The 27,649-nt window shown below is 46.3% G+C and overlaps 1 protein-coding gene and 1 long non-coding RNA gene across 7 annotated transcripts in view; one reads left to right on the top strand and one right to left on the bottom strand.

Moving 5' to 3' along the window:
- Window positions 1–27,649, top strand: part of TTLL11 (tubulin tyrosine ligase like 11) — a 237,035-nt gene that overhangs the window by 104,413 nt on the left and 104,973 nt on the right. For all 6 annotated transcript variants that reach the window (XR_013551669.2, XM_060608799.3, XM_078436524.2 and 3 more), the window contains 2 exons: window positions 6,140–6,235; window positions 6,982–7,097. Coding sequence is in view for 5 of the 6 variants with exons in the window: in XM_060608799.3 (XP_060464782.3) it covers window positions 6,140–6,235; window positions 6,982–7,097 (212 nt within the window). In the remaining variant the exon portion in view is untranslated. The remainder of the gene's footprint in view (window positions 1–6,139; window positions 6,236–6,981; window positions 7,098–27,649) is intronic.
- Window positions 1,933–13,509, bottom strand: LOC144614130 (uncharacterized). The gene is made up of 3 exons (XR_013551670.2): window positions 11,353–13,509; window positions 6,973–7,074; window positions 1,933–2,073 (listed from the first exon to the last, which is right to left on the bottom strand). It is a non-coding gene; the product is annotated as an uncharacterized LOC144614130 (long non-coding RNA).

Genomic DNA, 27,649 nt, shown 5'->3' with positions numbered 1-27,649 from the left:
CCACAACTTCCTGTCTGGGAGCAATCTCCTGGATATGGATGCGGGGAGGAGCCTGAACCAAGCCCTGTGACCTCAATGAGCTGAAGAGTTGGAGATCAAAGTTGGGGAAGGCTGAGGTATCTGGAATTCTGTGGACAGAATTCTGAAAAGGAGGGAGCTGAGCAGGGAACGGGCTCCAGAACCTGCAGAGACCCCTGTGTTGTTACTGAGTGCTAGGCCACCATGTGTGGGGTGTGGGTCAATCAGAGTGTTTGTCACTCTGGGCAAAGAGTGACTGGTGAACTGATAAGCGAAACAACTTCTGGTGCCCACACAGAGCAGGGAGAGATGTTTATACACCGAGTAGCCAGTGTGGCTCATCCTTGGTGGTCATCAGGAGCATTCAGTGGAGGTTCAGGAGAAGTTGTGCCTTAATGGACTGACTCTTCCCTGGAATGAAAGTTACTCTAGACCCACCCTAGTGAAGTTTAAACAATAGGCCTTGGGGGCACCTGAGTGGCTCAGTCGGTTAAACATCTACTCTTAATTTTGGCCTAGGTCATGATCTCACGGTTCATGGATTCAAATCCTGCAATGGGCTCCGTGCTGACAGCATGGACCCTGCTTGGGATTTTCTCTCTCCCTCTCTCTCTGCCCTCCACCTCCCCCTCAAAATAAATAAATAAACATAAAAAATAGGCCTTGGAGGTATCAAACTAATCTGCAAATAAATAACTGCCAAAAAAGCCTAGTACTTTTTAAAAAACAAAACCTAGACACTCAGCATTGTAATGTTCACAGTGTCCAGCATCCATTCCCATCCAGCATTCAGCATCCAGGCATTCCACAGAGCAGGTAAGGCAATCCATACCAAGGGAGGAAACCAATACAAACAGACCCAGAGTTACCAGCAACGATGAAACTAGTAGGGGAAGGATGTTACAACAGCTGCTATAACTATGCACGACATTTTAAAGGGAAATATGAGCTTAATGAAGAAGAGAGATGGAAGCTATTAAAAAGAACCACATGAACTTCCAGAAGAGAAAGATACAAAATATGAAATGAAAAATTCACTGAATGAGATTAGCAGATTAGACACTGCAGAAGAAATGGATCAGTGAACTTGAAGACACAGCAATGGAATAGAGAAAATGACAGGAAAAATAAGTGAACAGACCCTCACTTATCTCTGGTACAATATCAACATGTGTATAATTGGAGCTCCCCGAGCAGAAGAGACAAAGAAGATGCAGAAAGACTTTTTTTTGGAGAAATAGCCCCAGATTTCCAAATTTGAGAAAAAACTAGAAATCTGCAATCCAAGAAGCTCAAGAAACTCCAAGGAGGACACACACACACACACACACACACACACACACACACATCAAAGCTTAACAAAATCAAATTGTGGAAAACCAGTGATAAAAAAAAAAACTTATGTTCAGAGGAACAAAGAATAACCAAAAAGTTATTCTGATCAGAAACTGTGGAAGCCAGAAGACGATGGGATGACAAGACCTTCCCTGGTTATCCTTCTAAACCACCAACCCTCCCCTCCACCTACCATATCACACTCATTTGTCTTGTTCACTGGTTTATCCTCAGGGCCTAGAATAGTACGGAGTATTTAGTAGGTGCTCAGTAAATATTTCATCAGTAAAGTTGTCTTCCAGGTAGAAGAATATAAAGGAGAAAGCAGTAAAGCATCCTAGAACTACTAATAGTTCAACACAGTTACAGCCCAAGATGTGCAGGGGGGAGGGGGAGGAAATAAGGCTGGAATGCGAGACAGATGTCAGGTCATAGAGGAATTTGTAGGACATGCCGTGGACCTGGGCCTTCATTCTGCAGGCAGGGATTTTAGGCAGAGGAATGCTAATCCTCTGTTTGCATTTTAGAAAAATTACTCTGGCAGCCCCTTGTGCCAGGTGAACTAGATGTGTGAGATCGAAAGCAGGGAAATGAATGGGAAAGCTATTAAATTAGTCCAGGTGAGAGCTGGTGCATACCTGATCTAGGCCAGGAGCGGTGAGGATGGGCCAGCTCTGGAAAGCTCTTCAGGAGGCAGAATGTACACGAGTTGGTGAGCAGCTAGATGTAAAAGATGAAGGAGAAAGTTTTAACTTGTGTAATTGGGTGGATAAGGAATACAGGAGGCAAAGTCGATTTTAGAGAAAGGTGCTGTATTAATGATCAATTGGCTGTGTAATAAATTACTCCCAAAGTAATAGTTTAGCGGCTTAAACTCACAAACATTTATTATCATTCAGTGTGTGTGGATCAGGAATCTAGGCTTCGGGGACTTCCTCTGGTTCAGTCTCCTACAAGGCTGCAATGACTACAGTCACCTCAAGGCCTGACTGGGGAAGAAGCCTGGGGGTAGGCCTCAGCACCCCCTGGCTGTTGGCTGGAGACATTAGTTCCTTGTCACCTGTGCCTCCAGGAGGGCAGTCCACAGCGTAGCAGCCAGCTTCCCTCAGAGTGTGTGAGCAAGAGAGTAAGAGAAGGCCTTCCAAGATGGAAGCCCTGGTCTTCTTATGATCTGATATTGAAAGTGACATCCCATCGTTTCTGCCCTATGCTGTTTTTTAGAAATAAGTCACTAGGTGCAGCTCACACTCAAAGGGAAGGGATTACACAAGGGCATGATTGCCACAAGGTGGGGGTCATTGAGACCATTTTAGAGGCTAGTGAGTTTGGATAGTGATACTGAGTTTGGATATGTTGAATTTGAGGACTCTGGGACCTCCCAGTTGGGACTACTCTGGATACAGATGGATGTGTAGTTCTAGGGTTCAAGAGAGAATCCCCCCTCATTGGAACGTAGCTTGGACCTTGGCATGAGTTTACAAGTAATGGTGCAGGATCCTTTTCTTCCCAGGTTGTTTTGGAAGCTTCTAAAAGGGCTGAAGGATAACTCTGAATCCCCAGGGTACCCCTCGAGTAGGAGGTGTGCAACACATAATTGCTTGCATGAGGGCAGAGTATCATGTGACTGAAAAGTCCTCTCTCTCCTTTTGACAATTCTTGCTCTGCCACCAAACTGGAGGGAGGTTTTCTCCTTTCTAAGCTGCTTTTATGATCTGCATAAAGTGGCTGTTAGACTAAATTCGTAGTTTAAAAAAAAAATATATATGTATATATATATACATATATATATATGTATGTATGTATATATGGATCTCCAGAGAAGAAAGCTTTATATATATATGTATAATATATATATTATACATTATATTTTACATACACACACACACACACACACACACACACACACATATATGTATATATATAAAGCTTTCTTCTCTGGGGATCCAGTATATGAGATAGGTAAAAGTTGCTTTGATCTGGCCTCCCCAGTGCTTCCCCAGAAAAGAACCCCATTTTGAAAAACACTGGACCAAATTCCTGATTTTTTTCTGGCTCTATTCCAGAATTTTATGACAAGATCAACTCTAAGCTCCTCCCAGTTCCGTTATTCTGTTTATTGAGATCCACTGGTGCTACATATTTCATTGAACTTTTGAAAAGAAAACAATCTATATTTCCTTGAATTCATGAAAAAAATATAATAATGACCTTTATTAAATACTTACTATGTTTCAGGCACTGTGCAAAATATTTTACATTGCATTATTTTTATTTGGTCTTGGCTCCCCACTATTTATTGGATTGTAAGCTCCATGGGGTCAGGGACCTCGTCTAGTCCACTGCTATATTTCTAGAAGGTAGAATAGTTCCTGGGATATAGGAAAGCACTCAATAAATATTTTTTTGAATGAATGAACTAAGGTAAGTACTATTCTTATTCCCATTTTACAGATGAAGAAACTGGGGCTTAGAGTTGCTAAGTAACTTGCCCATAGTTATGCACATTAAAGGCAGAGCTAGGATTTGAAATGAGCTCTTCTGGACTCTAAAGCCTCATAATGCCATTTCTTGTTGGTGGGATCGGTAGGAAACTGCAAAGGAAACTGGCATATATTGAGTACCTCCTACATGATGAACATAGTCATAGGTGCTTTTTGCTTCCATCATCAGCTACTCTGCAAGGTAGCTATCGTCAACTCTCATTTTTCATGAGGTATATGAAGCTCAGAGAGGCTACGCACTGCACCTAGAGTTGTCTAGCTAGTGCGAGAGACAGAGGTAGGATTGGAGCCAAGTATTTCTGACTCCAAAGCATTTCTGTACAGGACCCTACATATTCAACGACATGCACCCAAGTTTAGGTTCTAGAAAATACCATGCCATTGGTGGGTGCAGATCAGTACGGCTGCTGAGGTTTTGCCTTCTCCAGCTTTCCTATAACTTTATTTTCAGGAAACCACTGTTCATTGAACCGAAAGAGCCCACCAAGCTGAGAAAGAGCGAGTCCAAGCTTCTAAGATGTAGCAGAAAGCAGCTGATGACTAAGGATGATAAATGCAGGCACCACAGCCCGCTGTTCTCTGTAGCCTCATCAACACCACATGCCTCAGCCCCGGTCTGCAGTTAGACTGATGATGTCACCAGAGTCTCCTAAAGGCCTCATCACTCATAGCCACTTGCCATATATTATTAAGTGGATCTATAATGCATGTAACATTTTCTACTGAATTTCCATTCCTTTCTTTTCATGACCAGGGAAAGAAAAATAGAGCAAGGGTGACTTTTTCCAACTTCTCATCCTCATTGCCCTTCACTGAAGAATAACCTCATCCTGAATTACCCCCAAAAATGGTCATTCGGGCTCTGATTTCATTAATAAGAATGAGGCTACAGTTGGATAATTACCGTCTGACTAATGCACATTCTGTATAGACAAGTAAATGGGTTTCCCTTCATCTTTTCTGCTTGATCCTCAGAGGAGGGGATACAGCTGTATCTTTTTCTTTTTCTCTCCTTTATTCTCCACTTTATTTTTTGAAACTTTGGGACTGTGTCAATTATGTCAGAAGCTTTCTACCTTATCACCTCCTAGAGAGATAAGGAGAGTCCTCCCGAGAATCTGACGTCCTTGTGGTTTGAGTCTGAATCTAATTAGAACCAGTGATTTTGAGGATCGGGAGATGTTATGCAGGTGAAGTGTTGTTTCGGGCAGAGGGAAAGATGCACAGGGTGGCTTACCCCATCCTAGGGCTTGTGAGGAACTGAAGGAAGCCAAAGACGAAGCCTCACCTAAAGCAGCACGCTGGATGGAAGGGCAGGTGTCAAGGACACATGGTGTTGGGGTTAGCCTTGGGTGTGGGTCTGTGCAGTGACACAGCACTCCGTGCTCAGAAGGGCTCCGTGCTTGGTTTAATGCTCTGCTGCCACCATCATGAAATTGTCAGTACTTTTTGAACAAGTCTCCCCCTCCCCACCGTGTTTTCATCCTGCACTGGATCCCACAAATTCTGGAGCCAGCCTTACGTGGGTATGAAATCCAACTCTGTCACTTACTCGCTAGGCGAGCTTGGGGAAATCCATTGGCCTCTGTGAGACTCAGTTTCTGCTTTTGGAAAATGGAGAGCAGGATCCTTCCTTCAAACACACCGTCATGAGGACTAAACGAGATTATGAATAATTGGTGCCTCGTGGAGTAATTGGTGCCTAATAAATATTCCCTTTCCTTAGCTAAGGAGCGTCTTTCAAAATCACAGGGGCGGGGGGCAGGGGGGCATTGTTTTTCAAAACTGGTTTGCCTGGGTTCTACTCTGAAAGATTCTGACTTGTAGGTGTGAGCTGGGGGATATGTGGTGGTTTTGAAAGGGCTCCTTAAGTGATACTGATGGACATCTGAGGTTATGAAAGGTAGCCTTGGGTTTTCAGAGATCTAGCTAAGAAGCAGCTTAATAGAGGAGAGCAGATGGAGAGGGAGAAATTGATGGGCACTACTGATCCTCAACATAATAAAAAACCTGTTAAGGAAGAAAGAGGTCACCGATATTGCTGAAATGCACCAGGAGATCTCATCCCATCATCAAGGTTCCTGTGAAATTTTCTGCTGTCCATTTAGCCTGACAAGAACACCCAGGGGCAGAGGGGCCGTGGACAAGAGAAGTCAGGGTCAAGGCGCAGGTTGGGGGCCAAGTGTGAACTTATTGTCACCTTAATGACCCTAACACCATACTCGATTCCTGAAAAGAAATTGTAGCTAGAGGGAGTAATCTTGAATTATGTGTATCCTACCCAGATTCTAGGCTTTGACATCCTTCTGATGAAAAATCTGAAGCCTATTCTCCTGGAAGTAAATGCAAATCCCAGCATGAGAATCGAACATGAGCAAGAAGTAAGTATTTTGAACGCCTCGTTGAATATATTGCCATACAACTGCACGTGCCCTCTCATGCTGTTCACTCGGCTAAACAAGGTTCAGCATTCTCAGATTTGCACAGTGAACTTCTGTTCCAGTCTAAATAGTTTCAGTTTTGTGGAGCTCTGAACAGAGTCTATAAATATAAGACCTCTCCGACCCCTGGTAACTTCTCAGCATGCCATTCTTCCAATTTTTAAGGTCTGCAGACACAGAGGCAGCTGAACCTTTCCATCAGTTTTGACGTGAACTAATTAGTTAGCCTCAGGAGATGAACTAATTGAAATTCTAGGAATATGATTTAGCCATGTCAACATACTTGAATCACTAACATAAATAGCACATTCAACAGTGGTTAGTGCATAAAAAAAGACTGGAAGGAAACACGCCAAACACTAATATTGTGTTTTGGGGGGAGTGTGTGGATTTCTTTTATTTTCTTAACCCCTTCTATATTTCCAAATTTTCTACAGCGAGCATGTATGATTTTGATAACTAGAAAGACATAGTGCTCCTTATGTATGTATTTCCGCTTTACATATTTTGTTGATTTGTTAAAGGAAACTGACACTGTAAAAGTAACATAAAGGGAGTCTTCAAAAAATTACCTTCTGTAGATGAACATAAGCAAAGCCTAACAGTTCAACCACTGGAGCCAATGCTAATAGGTACTTGGTACTGAATCACTCTCCACTGTAACACTGAATCCTTACCCATTCAAGCTTTCTCCGGGGGTCTTTGAAAATGTCCCCAGCCTTGTCGATGAAGAAGTGAAGGTGGCCGTGATCAGAGACACACTACGCCTGATGGACCCACTTAAGAAGAAAAGAGAGAACCAGTGAGTATACTTTTTATATCATTTATTTCTATCAACTCTGCTGGCAGTGTCCCAAGCAGCTAAGTTCTCTCAGAACATTGTAACATTGGAGTGAGATTTACACATTAAACAATCTCACCCATCATATTTTCATTTGTGGACATCAGCCTCCAAATATAGTGACTTGCAATCAGGAGATGGAGACTTGTATTTGAATCCAACGTTTGGGATTCAGCTGATGAATTTTTAGCTGACTGTTATTTGAATCTGGAAAGTCTCTTCTACGAACCCACTTTCCCCTGAGGTGGAATCTCCTCTCACCCACCACTGTTCACCTAGAGCTTTTCTTGGAAATGCCCAAACATAGGGAGAGAGTAAAACAAAACCAAGGAGAGGGCCATAGGTTGCTTGGACGTGATAAGAATCGTTTCCCTTTTCACTTTCTTCCTGACGTTTATACTCTTGCAGGATAAGTTTTTGGTTTCGACGTTTGCAGGGCCACTTGAAGTTCTGGGAGTTCTGTATTCTTTACAGTTATTGTTCTTTTCCATCCCACTGGCCCCAGGGTGCGTTACCCCAGTTGGGGCATTGTTAAGAGTATGTGCCCCACCCCTCCCTCCCCGGAATCACCCCAGAAATGAACAGCATCTCATCTGGGTATTTTGTTTTTATCAAATTCCTGGCTCTCGCAAAGTAAATATCGTTATGCTTGTTTTAGGCAAAAAAATCAAAGCCCTCCTTGTCCCCCCAACAAATCAGCTTGACCTAAATGCCCGCAGACAAATAAAGCACTTGTCAGCTATGGCTCGAGACCTCAGGGAGCATGGACTTCCCTTTCCTAAGCAAGTGGTGTTTTGTGAGTTCCTCTCCTGCAGCACCTCACCAGCTGGGCTCAAGCCCAGACAGTGCTAGAATATTCTGCACTGGTGCTTCTCCCTTGGCTGCATGTTAGAACCATCTGGAGAGCTTTCATAAATACCAGTGTGAGGGCCCCCGCTTCTAGAGACGCCGATTTTAATGAGCCTGGGCTGGAGGGCTGGCCACAGAAGTATTTTAGGTTCCCTAGGTGATTCTACCGTGCAGTCAAGGTTGAGTGCCACTGCCTGGCAGGAAATGTCACTCTGTAGGAGCATTTGTCATATTCTGAGTCAGGCTGGATGGTGCCTGCTCGGTTGAGTGTTCCTCTGGGGCGTTCTTCCCCTCGGGAAGCACAGATTGCCATTGTTGGCAAGACCTGGCCGAGAACATTCACCTGCAGTTCGGAGGGCCAGTCGCGCCGGATGTGGCTTCGGCCAATTAGAGCTTCAAAGTGGTGGCCTGTCAGCTCTGCCGCATCCTGGGTGTGGCCCCAACACCATGGGTAACGTGTCCATTCGTATGTGCACGTGACTGCTTTCTTCCGCCATCCCGAAGGAAAGGCAGCAGGTGGATTGCAGTTTGGTCAGATTAATTGCAGTAAAACTCATTCCTTAAACATCTACTCTCTAAGGGTTATCGATCTCCCTGATAGAGGTTAGGTCTTGGGAGATTGTGTGGCACTGTGGGGAGGCTTCAGTGGCTATCCATGTCAGTATGACACGCCAGTACAGCTCTTTGAAGATGACCTTGACACATTAGCAGTCTGATTTGTGTGTGTGTATGTGTGTAGGAACAAATCCAGAGGCCATTGTGTGGCCATGAAACAGGAAAAGATATAAAAGTATCACTGTATTTTCACATTAAGTGATATTGAAACATGATTAGCTTTCTTCTTGTTGTTTCAGTTTTTTGTGTTCCATTTTGTTTTGTTTTGTTTACCCACACCTGGCATTCTGGATCATCTCTGTGAGCTGCACAACTAAAATTTAATAGCGACGGGGCACGGGACCAAAGGAAGGTCGTGCAAGACATTTGCAGCTTACCAATCATAAGTAGCAGAACCTTGTTTTAACTGAAGGAGCACTGGCTCTTTTAAAAATTGATAACCAGGAATAGGTAAAATTTCTAGAACCTGACCTCAATTCTAATATAAATCTTTCCTCTCCCCCTTTTCTTACCTAGAATATAAGGGGGTATATGAATAGCCAAATGTCATTTACTGATAATTTTCCTAAATTTCACCTTTAAAAAAAAAAAACACAGTAATGATCGTCCATGAAAGTACTTTGTAATCCGTAAAGTGCATTTGTATGTAAGGAATTATTATTACCATTTTGGTAACTTGACCATGCAGATAAAAAAAGCTAAAATTATCCTCAACTCCTCTGTGTAGAAATGTTTCAGAATAACTTGAAAAAGCACCATACTTATGCCCACAGAAAATGCCCAGTGTAGTAATGCTGAATCATATGTGTCCAAATCAGACACCGTGTCACTGTGCAGAAAATGATGTCACAGAGACTTCTAGGATGGGAGGGAGCTTCAGAAACCAGAGTGTCTTGTGTTTAAATAGGATCTGACCTAAACCTTTATTTTTTTAAATTAATTTATTTTTATTATTTTTTTAACGTTTATTTATTTTTGAGAGACAGAGAGAGAGAGACAGGATGTGAGGAGGGGAGGGGCAGAGAGAGAGGGAGACACAGAATCCAAAGCAGGCTGCAGCCTTCACACTGTCAGCACAGAGCCGGATGCGGGGTTCGAACTCACAAGCTGCAAAGATCGTGACCTGAGCCGAAGTCGGACGCTCAACCGACTGAGCCACCCAGGCGTCCATGACCTAAACCTTTAAAAACAGATGATTTCCTAGCCTTTCCCTACAACTCTTTAGCAAACGAGGGTCTGCAGTGTCCCTCGTTACTTCGTCCTTGAGCACATGTCGTCAGCACGACCACTGAGGTGGGTCTTCACCGTCCCCATATACGCTGAGGAGAAATGGTAGATAGAGGTCCTGACCTCTTCGTGCCTCTCAACTTCTCTGGGAAGGTGCCGAGGGGACGTGTGTCCATGCGTCAGGCATCTTCCCACACCTCAGGGGCTGACAGGCTGGGGTCATTTCCTGGTGGGACTGAAAGCGGCCCTCGTGCCTTCCTTGGGCACAGGAGCTGGTGACTGCACGTACCCTTCCTGGCCTAGCTGGAGGCTTTCTCCTGAGCTCGAAGGGACGAGCTTTAAGTTCCGACCTCAGGACTGTTGCAGAGCTGTGTGAGCCTGAGTGTCCTTTTCTATAAAATGGCATTTAAATGAAACAACATGAAAAACTATTCAGAGTAGCCACTTAATCATGCTTAGCTCACCACTCAAAATAAAACAATCTACTAGAATATGAGAAGAAAACACCAAAAAATAAAGCTTAGCTATTGTTATCTTTCTGGGTATACTTAGAGTAGAATTCTGAGTTACGTATCCTAAAACTGAAGCTACGGGACCGCTGTGGACATTGGAGCTGTTTGCCAATGGAAGGTTCCGTTTCTGAGTAGCAAGATATTACTGGCCCAGGCATATTTATTTGTTGGATTAAGGAAAAATACCTTTGGCCCCTGAAGGAATAAAATAGCTGTCTGAACTATGACAACATTTTATAATATGAGGTGATTCTGATTTACACATTAGGGTTCTTTGGAGGCATTGTAGGGACATGCGAAGAGGGAGGCTGATGGGGTGGGACTCTGGAAATATCATATATCTGCGCGTATACACACATATATGGAGGTAAAATTCACATAGCATAAAATTAACTATTTAAATTCCATGGCACTTAGTACAGTCATGGTGTTATACAACCACCACCCCTATCTAACTGCTTCCAAAATGTCAACCCCTAAAGGAAACCCTGTACCCATGAAGCAGCCACTTCTCGTTCCCACCTCCCCCAACCTACTCTCTGTCTCCGGATCGACTTATTCCAGACACGTCATATAAGTAGAATCATGCAGTGTGCAGTCTTTTGTGTCTGGTTTCTTTCACTTAGCATGTTTTCAAAGTTCACCCATGTTGTGGCATGTATCAGTACTTTTTCCTTTTTACGGCCAAATAATATTCCGTTATATGGGTATATTATATTTTATTATCTTTTTGTCACTTGATGGACATCTGGGTGGAAGCAATTATCTATTTCATATTTTGGCCTTCTACAGGAGATTTCATTTGAGAGCACAGAATCTTTTTAACGTTGTTGGTTTACTCCAGCCCCGTCATTATATTGAGAGAAGCACGGACTGTTAGAATCAGAAGGGATCTAGAAACCATGTGCCAGTCGGCTCCCTGGTTCGGGAATCTCCTCCTGACAGAGGAGCAGCCCGTGTCCTGGTGAGGCACTGTATGTGGCATCAGCCAGGTCTGGGGTGAAGTTTCTCACCTCTGATCGCTGCGCCATGAGCTTGGCCGAGGGACTTTGTTCTCCCATCTGGTCTTTAACAATGGGGATGGAGATATCTCCTTGACTGGATTGTCATGGTCACCGTATGAAGTGACACCTATTGAGAGAGCCTCATGACATCTGAAAACATTAGACAAACGCTAGTCCTTAGGCCCACCAAGTGGCCAATCAGGCTTCGGGGTTCTCCTGATGGTGACCAATAGGTCACCAGCTTCTGAAGCAGCCTGTCTGTCGTACATAAAGGTTCTGCACACGTGCATCATACAAGACGAAACCCAGATGGAGAAGGTCAGTAACTTGTCACAAGTCACAAAGCCGGTCAGAGGCAGAGTGGGAGCTGGATCCAGGGTCTCCCAACTTCAACACCAGTGTCTCTCCATTTTGCCACGTTGTTCCACTGACCTCCAGCTTCTCCAAGGATTCAAAGCTAAGCTTGTAAGATAGGGGAGAAAATCAGGAGAATCAATGGAAAGTTTTGCTTTTGTCAAGGTATGTGGGTGCCCTCAGTCTTTTTTTTTTTTAACTTCTATCTGCAACAGAAGTGAAAAAATTGCATTCCTGGATTATTTTAGAAACAAAGTGATGATTCCATCAATTCATTAATTTTGGAAGATTGGTTTACCTTGGGGAGCCATCTTAGTAGCATTTTTCCTCTTTTCCTGAATGTAGATATTTCTGGGACCCAAATTCGTTTCTCAGGAATCCTAGCCCTTCAGGGCCTCAGAGAAGTGTAAGTGAAGTCAGAGACAGGAAGGCTTGGAGGAGTCTAAAGGGACTTTCTTGATATGGTGATGCCATGCAGTGCCTGGGAACTGCGATATAGACTGCCCATCTCTTATTCAGAAGCGTGTATTTGGAACACGACTTACATAAGGCACGGAGGCCTCTTTTCTCCCAGTAACATCTCACCGCCCTCTCCCAGTTCCGTTTACTTCCCATCACAGGAACGACCAGGTGTATTATCAGGGTGTTGGGGCAGCTTTTGACCTGATCTAAACAGCTTTATCCTCTGAAGGCTTCACTGAGAGCTCAGGCTTCACTTCTGACCTTGACTCCAAGCATCTCCCTTGGATCCTGCACCATGTTTAGAGCCAATAAATTAAAAGAATCCCCAGATTCGTTTGATTCCACATAGAATCTAGGATAAAGCCGGAACATTCTATGAGAAAACAGACCAAGAAATCTCCCAGTGCTTCAGTTTCACAGCTGGGGCTTGTACCAAGACCAAGGAATGTAACTCTGTCCGATCCTGGAGAAGATTATCAAAAACACATTAATCAGAGGTCCTCTAAGTCCAGACCTCTGCCACTTAAACAGACAGTGTATTCTACTGAAATCCCCTCAATGGTAGGGAAGAGAGGCTCTTAAAACGTGTAGACTAAACATGCCTTCATAAATGCAGGATGTTATCTTTCTTATCAGAGAATATTCTTCTGCAAACAGTCTTTCCGAAGAATCATCTAACCATCCTGACAAATGGCCCGTCCGTGCTTGCACGGCTGACATGTTGTTGAAATTCTGGGTCTCACTGATTCCTAAGGATTCCTTTGTGGCAAGACCCTACAGATCAGGACACACTGACCCCAGGCACCTTTGACGATTTCTACATAAATCAGGAGCCCGGGTCACAGAGAGACGAATATTTGCATATTTATATGCATTTCATTGCAAATCCTTCATTTCATGTCAAGGATTAGAGAAACAGCTATGGACTATTAGGGTATTTGTTGAGCACTTACTGTGTGCCAGGGAGAAGACTTACGAAATTGAATTAGCTCACAGGCCAGTGGGAGAAGTGAGAGAGATCCACACATACAGATCTATAAGGTGGAAAGTGCAAAGTGTTCTCTAAAGGTAAAGACAAATTGTCAAGGGAGAAAAATACAAGAAAAGATTATTTACTGATAATTAATGGATAGTTGAAAAAAAAAGGGGCACCTGGGTGGCTCCGTTGGTTGAGTGTCCAGCTTCAGCTCAGAGCAAGATCTCATGGTTCGTGGGCTCAAGCCCTACGTCAGGCTCTGTGCAGACAGCTCAGAGACAGGGACCTGCTTTGGATTCTGTGTGTCTCTCTCTCTCTCTGTCCCTCCTCCACCCATGTTTTCTCTCTCTCTCTCTCAAAATAAATAAATAAATATTTTTAAAAAAACTGACAAGGAGAAAATGGCACTTGAACCGAGGAGAAGTAATCTTTGAAACATACAAATGGACGGAAGGACGTCCAAACAAAGTCACGGGGCCCTGTTGGAGGGAACTTAGGAGTTCAAATCAGCTGGAGAGGCAGGTGCATGACGTGGGTTAATAGAGAGGAGGTGCTGCTGGGGAAGTGGATAAAGACCCAGAGGCCAGAAGGATGGCCTCGAATGGCAAGGGAAGAAAATCAAAGCTTGTTTTCAATCCAGAGTACACGAAGGCTTGAAGGGCATCTGTGAGCCCATTAACTACACGAGATTTTCTGTATGTGTGTTTTTTTTTCCTGGAAAAAGAAGCCAGACATTTCATCATGTTTTGAAATAGTTGAGAACTCAACAGTCCTATTATCATCAGAGGCTATAGGGAGCTGAGGCAATTTATCCAAGGTTGGGGTGTTGGGGCTTCAAGATATATTGTGCCCTCTGTACCTCGAAGCGCCTCACATTTTGGACGACGGTCAGCAAACTAGAAAAATATGCGTGCATTTTCAAGTAAGAACAGACAGGAAATGACTAATGATAAGCGCATTATGTTATGGGCAAGAAATAAAACCAAACAACTCTCTTCCATTTGAAAGTGTTTAAGCATTAAGTCAGGAGTAACCAGTAAAAGCCTCTTTTGCGTGAAGTTTGTTGAGCAGGAACCATTTCCGAGACTTATGGGGAAGGTAGAATTTCCTGAGCTTAGTGAGAGTGTCATTTCAGAGACCATTAGACAGGAGCCGAGCCGCTCCGCCCGCAGGCAGGCCTGCTGTCCCTCTCGCCCCCGCTAGGACCAGATGGGACACTAGACAAGCATATGGCCAGTCACCATTGTGGAGAAATGGCAGTGCGGAGTTCTGCGTGGGCCCTTCCAGAGTTACTCCAGGTAGTGATGGGGGTAGCAAATGTATTTGGAAATTTCCTTAAGCCTTGCTTCAGGGAGCCTTAAATGTTCACGGGCTTTTAAAAACGAGGAGCTGCTAGCTTTTTGGAAGGAGGCAGTGTGGCCTGGGTTCAGGAGACCAAGGTCTTGGTACCAGTTCTACTGGGCCCTCAGATAAGTCACTCCACTTTCCGGCACCCAGCTTCCTCAGCGGAAACAAGAAGAAGAAGAAAAACAAGGGAATAATTGTAGCTGCTCTGCCTCTTTCACGAGGTCCTGTTTTCTGGCGTGCTTACCGCGCATGCACAGTGCTGTCTACATCTATCCCACTTTGTGCTCACGGCAGCCATATGCACTGGGTACTAGTCCCATTTCTACTTTCCAGATGAGGACACTGAGACTTGGAGAGGTTGAGTGCTGTGCCCCAGACCACACCGCTGATAAGCAGCAGCCTGAGATCTAGAGTCAGGCCTGTCTAGCTCTTGCCTTGAGAAAGAATGGATGTGAAGCTATTTAGCGCACCAAAGAGATGTGTGCCCGCAAGGTATTCTCATCACCTGAGTGGGTTCATGCCTTTACCGTAAACTTTGGGCGGGGGTTCATCTTTTTATCTCCAAGGACTGAACATGAGTAGGCACTTATGGCGTGATCGGTTATCTCCCGTGAGGAAGCTCTGTGGCCAGCTAGGTGGTTACTTCATTTTCAATAATGCTCAAAGCCAGAATGAATAAAACGTGAGCCAGTGTGCGGAGAACCCCCGCTTACAGCAGGATCTACACATGGCACGAGAGAGAACAGTGACAGACAGAAAATCGCTGGCGTGTCCTTGTGCATCCCAGACTGCGAACCTGTGGAGAGTTCAGAAGAAGGCAGGGCAAGCCAAGCATGAGGTCGAACCACATGAAATGGTGGACATTAGACCTTTTTGCTTTGGATCTACAAGAATGGCAGTTTCCAATGACCCAGCTAACAGCTGGCCTCGAGTGGTCAAGGCAGCCTTCTTGAAGGAGGAGGGTCTTCTGTTTGCTTAGGTTTGGTTTGGTGAGAAAACAGAAACACGTTTTGGGGAGGAAGGATGGACGTAGGGGGGGTGAGGCAGGGCTGGGGAGGTGAGGCAGGGTTGGGGAGGTGCCTGGCTGGCCAGAACCACCAGTCATGCTTCCAAAAGGGCCCTCTGTTTGGGATGGAGAGGACAGAGGCTTCTTCTCCGCGACACCCTTCTTATTAATTTTTTTTCCTCAGTATAAAAGTAGTATGTGCTTATTGTTGAAAAATTGGAAAATACTAAAAACTGTATACATGAGATAAAAAGCTCCCTCAAATTCAGCCACCCAGAGTTAACCTTTATTAACTTTTTAGTTCATAAAAATCATAGAATTTCCTCTGTCTACATCGTTTTATAGTTGAGGCCATATGATCTATATAATTTTTGTGTGTTTTTATTTTTCTCCATTTGATGTGACAGTAATTTCCCCTTCTTGTTAGCCAATTCTATAAACATCATTTGCATTAATGGCTGGGCCAGAGTCTGCCTCCGTATTGGTGAATGCTCAGTTTATTTCCAGAATCTCATGCTTAAAGCGCTGTGTGCAATTTGAGATGTTGTCTTAAGATCGAGGGGGCCCCTGAGGAAGCAGGAATGGAGACCCACTCATGTTTTGAATGCACAGGTAGGAGAGAGCACAGTGGGTAAGAGTGGGCGCCCCTGAGTCAGATGCTTTGGGGTGAATCCTGACAGCTGAAAACCGCACAGAACTTCCTCCCCTTTCCGCACTTTGGTTTCTTCATCCATAAAAGGGAGTTTGCAATAGGATGTTTCTAAAGCTGCAAAGCAATGAGGACTTCTTAATTTGGGGGGAGAGAAAAATGTTACTTATTCCTAAGAGACTCTTTGTCGTGGTAAATGTCCAATCCGAATGTATTTAAATTAAGCCAAACAATATATGTAACCTGGGGGCTCTCTTTTTTTAAGGGGGAAAAAAAAGTGTGAAGGAAGAGCTGGCAAAGTAGGTGGGAAGGGAGCTCCAGCAGTGACAGGTTAATCTCTGGCTGTTAGGATGGATTTGATTTCCCTCTAATTATCTGCTAGATTAGAAGAAATGAAAGATCAAAATTAAAGCCAGGTTTAGTCATCACTTGAAAGCCCTTGGTTATCACACCAAACGGTGGGCAATATCCTCCAGCTGCTTTCTTTCCTTTTTACTCAATTTCCATTCTTCCTCCACTTTAAACAGCGTAAGATCCCCTTGCAACCCTCATCACAGAGGCTAATGTGAGGGGGGATGGGAGGAGCAGCTCAGAACTTGAACCACTCGGTTCGCTGGGACCCGCCCCCACCCTCATCCTCCGCCAGGGGCGCTCGCGTCAAGAGTGAGGATCAGCCGTGGAGCTGGCTGTTAGGCTGCGTGAGCGCTTCGCTGGGAGGATGTCTTCATTTGCCTGGAGAGGACCGCTTTCTTCCTCCAGATTGTCCACGCCTCTGCAGCACCAGAGGCCGGCCCAGAGGAGCCGCCAGCGCATGCGCGAGTGCATGCGTGCGTGCATGAATGAATGAGTGTCGAGGGATGGTGACATGTGGTCATGTGCTAAAGGCTGGGTCAGGGGTGGCCCTGAGCCTGAGCCCCAGCAGCAAGGTGAGCAGGAGGGAGGCGGTGAGAGGGGCCTGGGCAGAGAAAACAAGATATCCATGAGGACCGCAAGGCAGGAGAGCATGGGGCTCGCTGAGCACAGAAAGAAGTCCAGAACTCCAGCTGTGTGGCGCATACAAGCTACAGGCTGGGGACAGTCTAACCGCCCACCAGCAGAAGCATGGGCCAGTCACGGACATTCACTCACTGGATTACTAGATGCCAATGGAAATGTGTGAACTACGGCTCTGTGCATCCATACTGATATTGAGCAAAAGACGGAACTTACAAGAGTATCTACAGTATAGTTCCGATGAAATAAAACTCAAAACAGGCGAAACTAAACTTTATTTTATAGAGCTGTAACCCTAAGTGGCCCAAATAGGAAGGAAAGCAAGGGCAAGGGATGGGAGAGTTTCAGATAGCTGCTTCTGGGCAGCGAGGGGGAGAGCGAGGTGCGACCCGAGAGGGGCACAGGTGGGGGATGGAGCCCCTGGCCGTGCTCTAGTTCTCAATCCTGGTCGTGGCCGCATCAGTATGGAATTATTCTTTAAGCGCACGCCCCTGTTTTATACACCATCCTGTATGTGTGATATAGCACAATTTTACAGGTAAAATAAAGAAGTCCAGCATGACAGGATTATAGCAAGTAAGCAGGGTGGGTGTCAGGAGACAGGGCCAGATGCTGCAGGATCTAATGGGTCAGGCCAAGCATTTTGTTTTTGTCCTAACAGCGATTTTTTAAAAGCAGCAGGGTGGCATGACGAGATTGTTGTCTTAAGGAGGTCACTTTGGCTGCAGCAGGAAAACCAACTGGAGTGAGGTGACGGTGGACACAAGGCAGCTGAGAGTCTTGAGCTCGTGGTTTGAGAGGGGGAATTACCGGTGTTTGGAACGTTCTCCTGCGTGCACACAGCCGCCAGCCCTGGCTCCAGACAGCTTGCGTTTCTGCACACCAGGGCCTCTCCGAGGGATAGCGACTGGAAAGCGTCCTCGGAGGCCTGACTGGGAAGTGGGATTGGACCTTGGACATCCCTCCACTCAGAGGAAAGGGCGGAGGAGAATGAAAGACCCCCCCGGGGACGGCATTACCGTCGGTAGCTTGTTTCGTGGGAGAGGGATCAACTCTCTGCAGGCCCCGATGGGCAGGACAAGGAAACATGGAGATTTGCAGAGAGATTTATTTCGGCTCAAGGAAAGAAACACACGCACAAAAACAAAACGCAACCTTACCTTGCCTGAAATGATAAAAGTTGACTCCAAGGAGTCGTGAGTTCCATGTGAGTTCCAAGACTAACTGGCCACGTGCAGGGAAGACTAACCGGCCCTGGGATCAAACAGACACGGGTTCAGTTCCAGGTCTTGTGATCTTGGGCAAGTCACCTGATCTCAGAGTCTGGGTCTCCCCCCCTGCACAGTGGGACGATGGATGTCTGCAAGGATCAAATAGGGACCAAAGCAGATCTCTGGGTACACTCGTTCCGCAAGCATCTCTTGAGTTCCTACTGAGTGTGTGACATCTGTTACGTGCTTCAGCTGTCACCGGTTTGCACACGGGCCTGCCCTTGACATTAGTGGGCCCTGAGAGCGAGTGCACATTAAGGTCTGAGCCCCCTACTGTTTCCTTTTCTTCCCACTCCTGCCTCCATCCACCACTGCAAGGGGTGGGGAGATTCTCCTGTTCCCACACCTAAGTTCTGTCCACACCAACCCCCCACCCCGAGCTCGGTCAACTTGGCCATCCCTCAGATCTGGGGGAGCACACCAGAAGCACCATTTTCCCTTGAAAGGATGGACTCAGCCATAATAGGAGGGGACCCCAGGGTGCTGGGTACCAGAAAGTGTGGGGCACAGACCCCATGTGGGTATGTCTGCTTGGCCTAGGGGACTCCTTGCCCCACAGGAAGGGGGGATGCCAGAGCTGGGCTAAAGCAGGACCCTCTCAAGTGGAGAGCCTGGGGCAGGGGCCGCTTGCCAGGTCTAAGTGCAGTATCTTCTTCAAGATTCCTAAGTGGTACGGCTTAGTTGTCTTGGGTATGCTCAGCTGTGAGCTCTTCCAGGGCCTCTGTGGCCTGCAGAGAGGAAGGAGCAAAGCCAGGAAACTGGGGGGAGAGGCCCAGGACCTGGGGAGGGGTGGGACAGGGCCAGCAGCCCAGATTATAGTCGGGGTCAGGTTTTCCAAGGTAGCGGAGGGAATCTATGAGCAGGATGTTGCATAGGAGTCCCCGGGCAGTGGCAGAAAAAGCCTCCCGATTCCAGACTATCTAGCTCACCTGAGGAAGAACTGAGAGCACAGGTGCCTTCCCTGAGAGTGAGGCGGGGGCTGGAGTTGGGGAGAGAGTGGCCAGGACCAGGCCTCGGCCACGCAGCCTGGAGTTTGAGCTAGAAATGCAGCCCTACTAAAATGGCCAGCGTGGCCGCCGGAAAGGCACAGCTGGGCCTTAGACTCTGAGTCTGAGTCAGCAAGCCTACCCCGGACCCCCTTCCACCGGTGCTTTCCAGTCTGTTCATGTGCGCCCTGCGGAGGCCAGCACAGGCTGTAGGGCTGGGTGGAGGCAGAGTCTTCAAATGCAGTTCTAAGGGCTTCTGCAACTGAGCAGGGGCGGAGGAGCCAGGAGGCGGCACAGGCTGTGGATGGGTGGGTGCCACGCTAGCAGCCTGTCAGAATCACCTGGGGTGGGGGGGTTGGTAAAGCCCAGATGGCCGAGTCCCACCCCCAGAGTTCTGGTTCTTCTAAGTTTCTTACAGTCACAGGTGATGCTGGTCAAGGCCCAACACAACACTTTGAGAACCACTTGCCGGCCAGCCCTGGGCCTTGTGTCCATCCCAGACCACCTGAGGCTGCTGGACCAGAGCCCCTCGGGCCCCGTGCTCTCAGTTGGGTAGTCAGTAGGTCTCATCCTTAAGCAAAAGAGACAGACGATGCCCCTGGGGAAGGAGGCCATTGGAGACGCTTTGCCAATAACACCACTAGCGGGTGTCCTGTAGGCCCACAGCGCTGAAAAGGCAAAGCAGGGCCACTTTCTCAATTCACATTTTCATTCATGTTTCCTTTCCCTGCCTTTCTGTGCAGGCTTCTTAAGACAGATCAATATTAAATCATTGTAAAATCCAACTTTTAAGGTGCAATCAAACCCTTTTAAAACCGTTCTTCCAACGAGGGAAAATGTTGCGGATTTTTTTCCCCCTCTTCCTTCTCTTCCAGCTGGTTTGCAGGCAGAGGCCTAGATGCATTCTGAATCTGAGCCTTCCTCTACAGCAGAACAAGTGGTGGGGAAAATTTTTTCTCCAGGCAGCAGCAACATTTCTGTCTCGTTTGTCTGGTTTTGTGCCGTAACGTGACAGCTTCTGGGGCCACTGACTCGAACTTAGGTCCTTCTAGGAATGCGTCGTTCACGATCAGTGCATATATCAGGCTGTAGATTTTAGCCATTTCATTATTGAAAATGGGAATGAATGCTTCCTTGCCTCATGAATATTTTAAAAAGCAACGATAGACAAGTTGTACTTCACTCCCAGATTTCACCGTAGTTCTGAACCACTTCTGATTTTCAGCATGATCTGAAGCTTGGGAGCGAGGCCGTGAGCTCTGTTTTTCTTCAGGGGATTTGGTGACAGAGTTGTTTTGTTCCAAACCATGGAGGAGTCTAAGACATAGAGATCAGGTCATCTTAGCACCATTTAGTTTGTCCTTGGATCTGAAAATGTCCTTGCTGGAAAGGGAATTGTAGAGCAATATTTTTTTTTCTGAAGGGAGATGTCATGTTGTACAGTGGAAAAAACAAAGGGGCCTGGAATCCAGTGGGCCTAGATTTGAATGTTGACTTTTTTCTTGTTCACTCTGAAATGTGGGGCATTTACTTGACTTCTCAAAGTCTCAGGTTTTTTTCATTTGTAAAGTGTGAAGAATATAATAACTGCTTAACAGAATTACTATGATCATTAAGTGAATTAAAATACATAAGTCTGTTGCATAATGACTGGACACGTATTAAGAAGTGGTAGTTATTTGACAATTATCCTTATTGTTATTATACAAAGTGCCTGTCACAGCACCGAGCACATAGTTCAATAAATGGTAATTATTATTACCATTATTGTCATTATAATGCATACAGATGGACATATATCAAAACCAGTGTGTTCCCCCGTGCAAATTATATGTGTTTTATTTTGTAAGATATGCAAGCCAACAGGAATTTACATAAGGAAATGGACATTTTAATGAAGTTTAACAAGATTAAAGTAAATCAACGGTGCTCATATAAATAGTTTAATTAAGGTAATCCCTGATGCAAAACATTTGTTCAATTTGTGCCTTAAAATGAAAATAGGTTCCACGGATTTCAGGAACTTCACCTCTTCGCTGCGCATGGATATGGAGACCTTAAATAAGAACAGTCTTCCATGGAAAGGCAGCTCTGACCATGGGAGATGAGGTGGGCGGGGCGTCAGGATCCAGAGCCTCACCCTGAGCTTGACTCTGGGGCTCCCCGCACTTCTCTGGGCCGTGGTTTGATCATCTCCAGCATCTGCTATCGCCTGAAAAAAATGCTGTGATTTTCTAAGTGCTTGCGATTTATTGCCCTTAAAAAAGAGAGATATAAAACATAAAAAGGAAGAGTTTATCCTTTAAAAACGCTTAGACTCTGCAATTTTTGCCAGTCACTTTTAAACCACCAGGTATTAGATGCCAGATATTTGAGAGCGGCTTAATTGGGAGTTGTGTTTATTATCTGGAGCGAATGCGCTTGCTCTGTGCCTTTTACTGTCTCTTGCCATCCAGCTTCTTGCTTCCGCACAGGATGATTTGCTTCTCCACTGCATTCAGAAGAAACACTTTAGTCCTGGTTACCAGCGTTAATTAGTTTGGAGAAACAGGATGGTGTTTCTAAAAATAGCTCTGATACAGAAGGCCATCATTTGGTGCTCTTATAATCTGGCTGCTTCATCAGAGGGCCATTAGGAGGCTTTACATTTTATTCTTGGTCCGAGTTCATTGCTAGCATCTTTGAAGTTGATGAACCAGTGGTCATGATCGCTGCAATGGTGCTCATCCCTGTGCTTAGCTACTGGAGATGTGGACAGTGCCTCCCATGGTTTGGGTCTTAGCAGTAGAATGACTACTACTCCTCCCTACCAGAGGGAAATCTCTCCTCTGGTCCTGTGATAGCATAATAGTGTGAATGCACGATATCAGTGAGGTGGACAGACGAGCATTGCTGTGGGCAGCGCAATATAAGAAAGGGAAAGAATGCTGGTATAGGAGCCCTGGGCCCTTGTCTGGACTCTGCCACACCCTGTAGGGCCAGGCCTGTGCTGGGGCCTGCGGATGGGAAGAGAATTCTGTGCGGCTCCCCCCGCCCCACTCCATCATCTGGACTTTCTTACCTCTTCACTGAGCGGCTTGGGCTTGATTGCGGAGGACCCTTTCTGTTCGACCATTCTGGTGGCTCAGTTACTGAAAATAGTGGTAGTAAGTCTCAGACTTGTTATACAGGTGGGCATTTTGGTAGAACTCTGGCAACAGATGTCTGGATGAGTTCCAAATGATAGATGGTCCCAAAATGGGTGTTTAGCTTCCGAGCTTGGTTTACCCCACATAAAATTCGTTGTTGGCTTTCCATAAACTGGTTCTTGGCTCCTTCTTGGTAGTTGAGAAATGCTTTGGTTAATTTTCTATTCTGGGCTCTTAGTGGCATTCAGATTGCTTTATGTATTACGTCAGATTAAGATCTCAGAGTTGGTAGGGGCCTGGCATCTCCTTGATTTATGATGTAGTCATTTGAAGTTGTGTTTTCTCTTTTAGTTTTACATTTGAGTTATTGTGGGTGATATCACCCCATTCTCCCATTTTTTTTCCTCCTCCTTAAACTCTGTGTCCTAATCTGAATTAAATGGATGGCATTCATATAGCAAAGTAATATTTGGGGCAATCTATCACATATGTGCTGACATTTAAGCTACCTCTTCCTTAGGAAAGAGCTCTGCTCCTTTCCAAGCTTTATTTGTGAAAGGTTTGGATCTTTGAAGAAGGCCCAATCCACAGCCCTCTTTTCTGCCTGAGTTCGGAAGTGATTGAGAATCAGACAAAGGAATAAAGGGGATCAGGGCCAAAATATCACTGTCATTATGGAAAAGGTGATGTTGGAGAACGTGTCTTGTGTCCAGGGGCAAATGAGCCTCTGACGCTGAGTCCAGAGTGAGGGTCCCGTGGGCAGCGGCCCCCCACCCACACAGGGAGGACGGCGGGAACCAGAGCCGGCCCTGGTGGCAGAATCTGTGCCCCTGAGAGGGCAGGAGGAAGGGCTGAGTGACATCCCCCCAGCTTCTCTCTCCAAACTCACTAATCAGAAAAGGACTTTAGTTTCCTCAGGGGTATAGAGTGAGAGTGGGGCAGAGAGAGGCCAGAGATGTTCTGCTGAGTCCCTCCTGTCATGTGGAAGGAAACATCCAAGATAGCGAAACAGTGTCTCCCGTCCCCCCCAAAAACCCAACCATACTCACCTCACAGGAAGCAGAGTAGCTGGGGTTAAAAGCTGATAGACCCTGTTCAAGCTCTAGTCTCCACCCACAGGCTGTAGGATCAGAGATGAACTCCTTCACCTCGCTCAACCTCTCCTGTAAACCAGCAGAGAGAGTCGGTCATTCTGAAAGGCGAGCGAGATAATTTGTTAGAATGCCAGGCACATAGTAAGTGCTCGATAAATAATAGAAAGTCAAAAGAGATAGCGTGCAGAAATGTCCTTTGTAAATGATACAATTTTATAGAAATATAAAGAAGTATTATTTGCAGTGGTGGTATTAATAAAGTATTGAATCCTCTGGCTACACAGTGGTGTTAGTTATTTAAATAGGCTGGGGGTACCTGGTGGCTTGTTCTGGATACATCTCTTCTCTATCAGCTTTTACAAAGAAGATCCGGGAGCCAGAAGGAAAGAAGAAATTAAATTAACAAGAGACTTTCTTGTATCAGAATGACCAGGCCTCTGTTTCTGTAGATTCTCCTGGAAGCTGTCATGTGGTTGGGTAGCAGCCATTAGGAAGTCTTCACTCCATTTAATTTATGCCGCAAAATGATTAGTGGGACTTTGACGCAGGCCGGAATGCGGCCGTCAGGCTCGGACAGCTCCACTGGCCAGAGGCAGACCTTGAAGTGCGCTCCAGACAAAACGGGGAAACTGTGGCTTCACTCGGCCTCCTCTTGGCCCCTCCCGTCACCGTCAACAACCTCACATTTACTGAGTGCGACCGACCGCGGCCAGCTACTTTCTTGTGTTTGCTCTAACCCCATGAGGTTTTACTATCCGCCTTTTACCGTTACGTTTGCCCACCGATTCAGGCGGGCCCACTCATTTGAGAAGAGACAGCGACGTCTCACAGTGTGGAAGGAGGCTCCGGGAGGCCCTTGCAGCTTCCACGTTGGCGACGTTTGGTGGGAACCGGCAGAGCCCCCCTTCCCTTGGCAACTGTCATTGCCACTATCTAGCCACAGCTGCGTTGTTTTGTTTTGCTTTGGGGTTTTTTGTTGGTTTGTTTTGCTTTGCTTTGTTTTGCTTTTTTTAAGTGACATTTGCTTTTCTTCTTGACCGGGGAGGATTTGAGCACTGCGGTGGGGAGCGGGGCTCTCCGGAAGGTCCGTGCTGCACACGCTGTCCTTAGGCCAGACTCTCTTTCCTCTGTTCTGCTGGAGAAACCGTATTCTCAGCACCAGGTCTTGAGGGTTCGCAGAGTTGGAGTTTCATTCCATTCCAAACAAATTTATAAACCCCTCCTTTTCCAGGCCCAGGGGTGGAAATTAAATAGTCGCACCCATCTTGGATGCTTGAAGTAGTAAATGGAAAGTCCCTACAACAGTACCTGGTACACGGTGAGCACACAGCAAGAGTAGCCGTAGGGTGATTATTGGTCATGGCCCCGGGGAGCACCCAGCAGGCCGGGAATGACACTCAAACAGATGATTCCAGTACCTTTGTGTGAGTGCAGTGGTACTGGCTGCCTAGATGGCGAACACAGAGAGGAGGCTGGGGCAGGGCTGGTAGCTCTGTCAGGTGGCAGCATTGAAGACTCGGGCCATGTAACCTGGGGCAGAGAAGGTTTGGGATGACTGGTACCTATTCTCACACGTAGGAAGGTCCTCCCGGGAAGAGTACGTTTATTCAGTACTGTTCCACCAGGAAGAGCTAAGACTAACGGACAAAATGTACCAGCAGGCAGATTTTCTTGATAAATAGGAGCAAAAGGTTCCTAATAATCAGGGTTTTCTGAAGTGGAACAGGGCTGCCTGGGAACCCTGCTCTCTGTCACCAAAGGGCACATGCAGAGGGAAGGCAAGAGGTAGAGGAGGGAGAGGCCAGGCTTCGGTTCCAGAGAGTCGCACTTGAACCAAACCTGCGCACCTGCTGTGTGATCCCGGCTGGGATCTGACTCTGGGATCCCACCTAGACCATCTGACTCTGCTTGCTTTGCGAGGATCCCGTGGCAAGTGCGAAAGCCCTTTATGATCTGGGAGCACCATGCAAAGTGGTCATCGCCGTAATTCCTGCTAAACATGTCTCGATTATGTCCCATTAGTAAATGTTTGTGGATTGGGTTAGTTCATGAACCAATGATTTTCCCCCAAAGCATGGCCCTGAAGCTTGAATTTGGGTCTTATCCACAGAGCCTAGTACTTATAGTAGACTCTGACTTAAAATGTATTGCTTAAAGGAATGAGGAAGGGATTAAATATGTTAATTACTGCTACTTAACATGGTAGTCCTTGGGCTAAGCACTTCGCATACATCTCCTTTAATCCTAAACACAATCTCACGAGATGGCCCCAGAAGACAGAGTATCTGACTCAGGATTATAACACGAAGCCAGCATGGATGGGAGGCTGGCCCAGCTGGCCTGTGGGTCATTCTCACCTTTAAGATTCCACATTTCTAGGGCAGCTACACCCTTGGTGAGAAACGTTTGGGTCTCTGACTGGGGGAGACATATTCCCCTTTGGGCCCACCTTTCCCTAGGGAGCCAGGCTCTCAGCTTTGCATCGGGTTGTGTTCCTGCTCCTTGTAGCTTTGTGTCTGTACTAACTTCGTGCGCTAACGTTCGGAGCCGTGGAGACTCCGAACGCGGTGCTTTGCTCACCCCTGAGGAGTCCTGCGATGCTACCCATCCAGGAACGGTCTAACTGCCCCCAAAGGATTACCGCAGCCCGCCGCTTGGCAGCTAGAGTTCAGGGCTGTGGATTCTGTGATCCTGAGCATTACTGGGCGTCGGCCTCTTCCTAACTCTGTGACTTTGGGCAAGATGCTCTTCAAGGCTCAGTTTCTGTATTGGTAAACTGAGACAATACCGACCTCTTACATTATCATGAGGATCGATGTCAAATGCCTGTCTAGTCCATTGATTGGCAATGGAAGGGCTCAGAAAGTGGCACGGAATGGCCATCACCAAGTGACTTTTAGGGTTCTCAGACATGGTAGATACTACTGGATGGATGGGTGTTACTGTATGTAATTGCTGTAAGTTGCCTAATTACAAGAACATACATAAAACCATTTTCTCCATCTCTGTACTATTGAGGTGCACAGACGTGGTGCAAATATTGAATAAATGAAGACAAAAGTTGCAATCAGTGACAATTTCCTTCCGGCCACAAGTATCTCCATTTCTCAGTACAGAGAGCCGCCCAGGATCGTGGGTCTGGGTTCTGTTCTGCCACTGCCGTATTCCAGCTGAGCTAAGGACGGGACAGCCGCTAGAGAAGACTCCACTGTCTTGTCTGTAAAATGGGGGCAACTGTGGCCACTTCATAGGGTCATCAAAAGAACTAAATGAGATGCTATACCTCAGGGCCCGGGATTGGGCTTGACTGTGATAGTCGTTCAATAGACACCAGTTCTCGTACCAAATATGAAAAGGACTAGTTCAGTGTCGGGTTGTAAAAGGAGGTACTCAGTAAACAGGACTTTCCTTTATTCCTTTTCAATTCACAATCTCCTTCAATCCTGTGAAAGCACTGTGCCAGTATAACTAGGCTTTTATAGCTCTCGCGCCAGCTGATGGGGGAACCACGCTGTGAGGGAAAAGATGCCGGGTTCTTTGTTCAGTGGGGACCGCTTGCAGCTGAGCTCCGCGGTGGTGCCGGGAGATCACGGGGGCGAGTAGCTTCTGTGAGTCCCTCCTGTTCTTCCTTACCGGGAGGCTCCGATCCAACGTCCCAGTACTGGAGCTGAACACATCTAGCAGCTAAGGCGGAGACGAGGCTGGCAGGCGTTTGAGAGAGCGTTTTCTGTTATGCCCCCGGCGGCGGAGGCAGGGAGCAGGCACCTGGAGACACCTGTTCCTCACCTAGAACTTCCCTTTCCGCCGCCACTAAGTGACTCTGAGTCAGCTGCCTCCAGCAAAATAGCATGCAAAATGCACCAGTGCCCAGGCAGCATCTTAATAAAAATGACACATCTCTGTTTTCTGCGCACTTGAGGTTTATCGCTTCAAAGTCAAAAACTCATTTTTAACCGTTTGGGGGGTTGAAATCTTTCTAAAATGCAGTACACACACCTGCTTCCTGAAGTCGAAGGAACAGGAATTGGACCTCTTTTCTC

This window comes from Panthera onca, chromosome D4, assembly GCF_046562875.1.
Source record: "Panthera onca isolate mPanOnc1 chromosome D4, mPanOnc1 haplotype 2, whole genome shotgun sequence".
Lineage (NCBI taxonomy): Eukaryota > Metazoa > Chordata > Mammalia > Carnivora > Felidae > Panthera > Panthera onca.
Note: the sequence above shows the minus strand (reverse complement) of the source record. Positions and strands in the feature narration are given on the sequence as shown.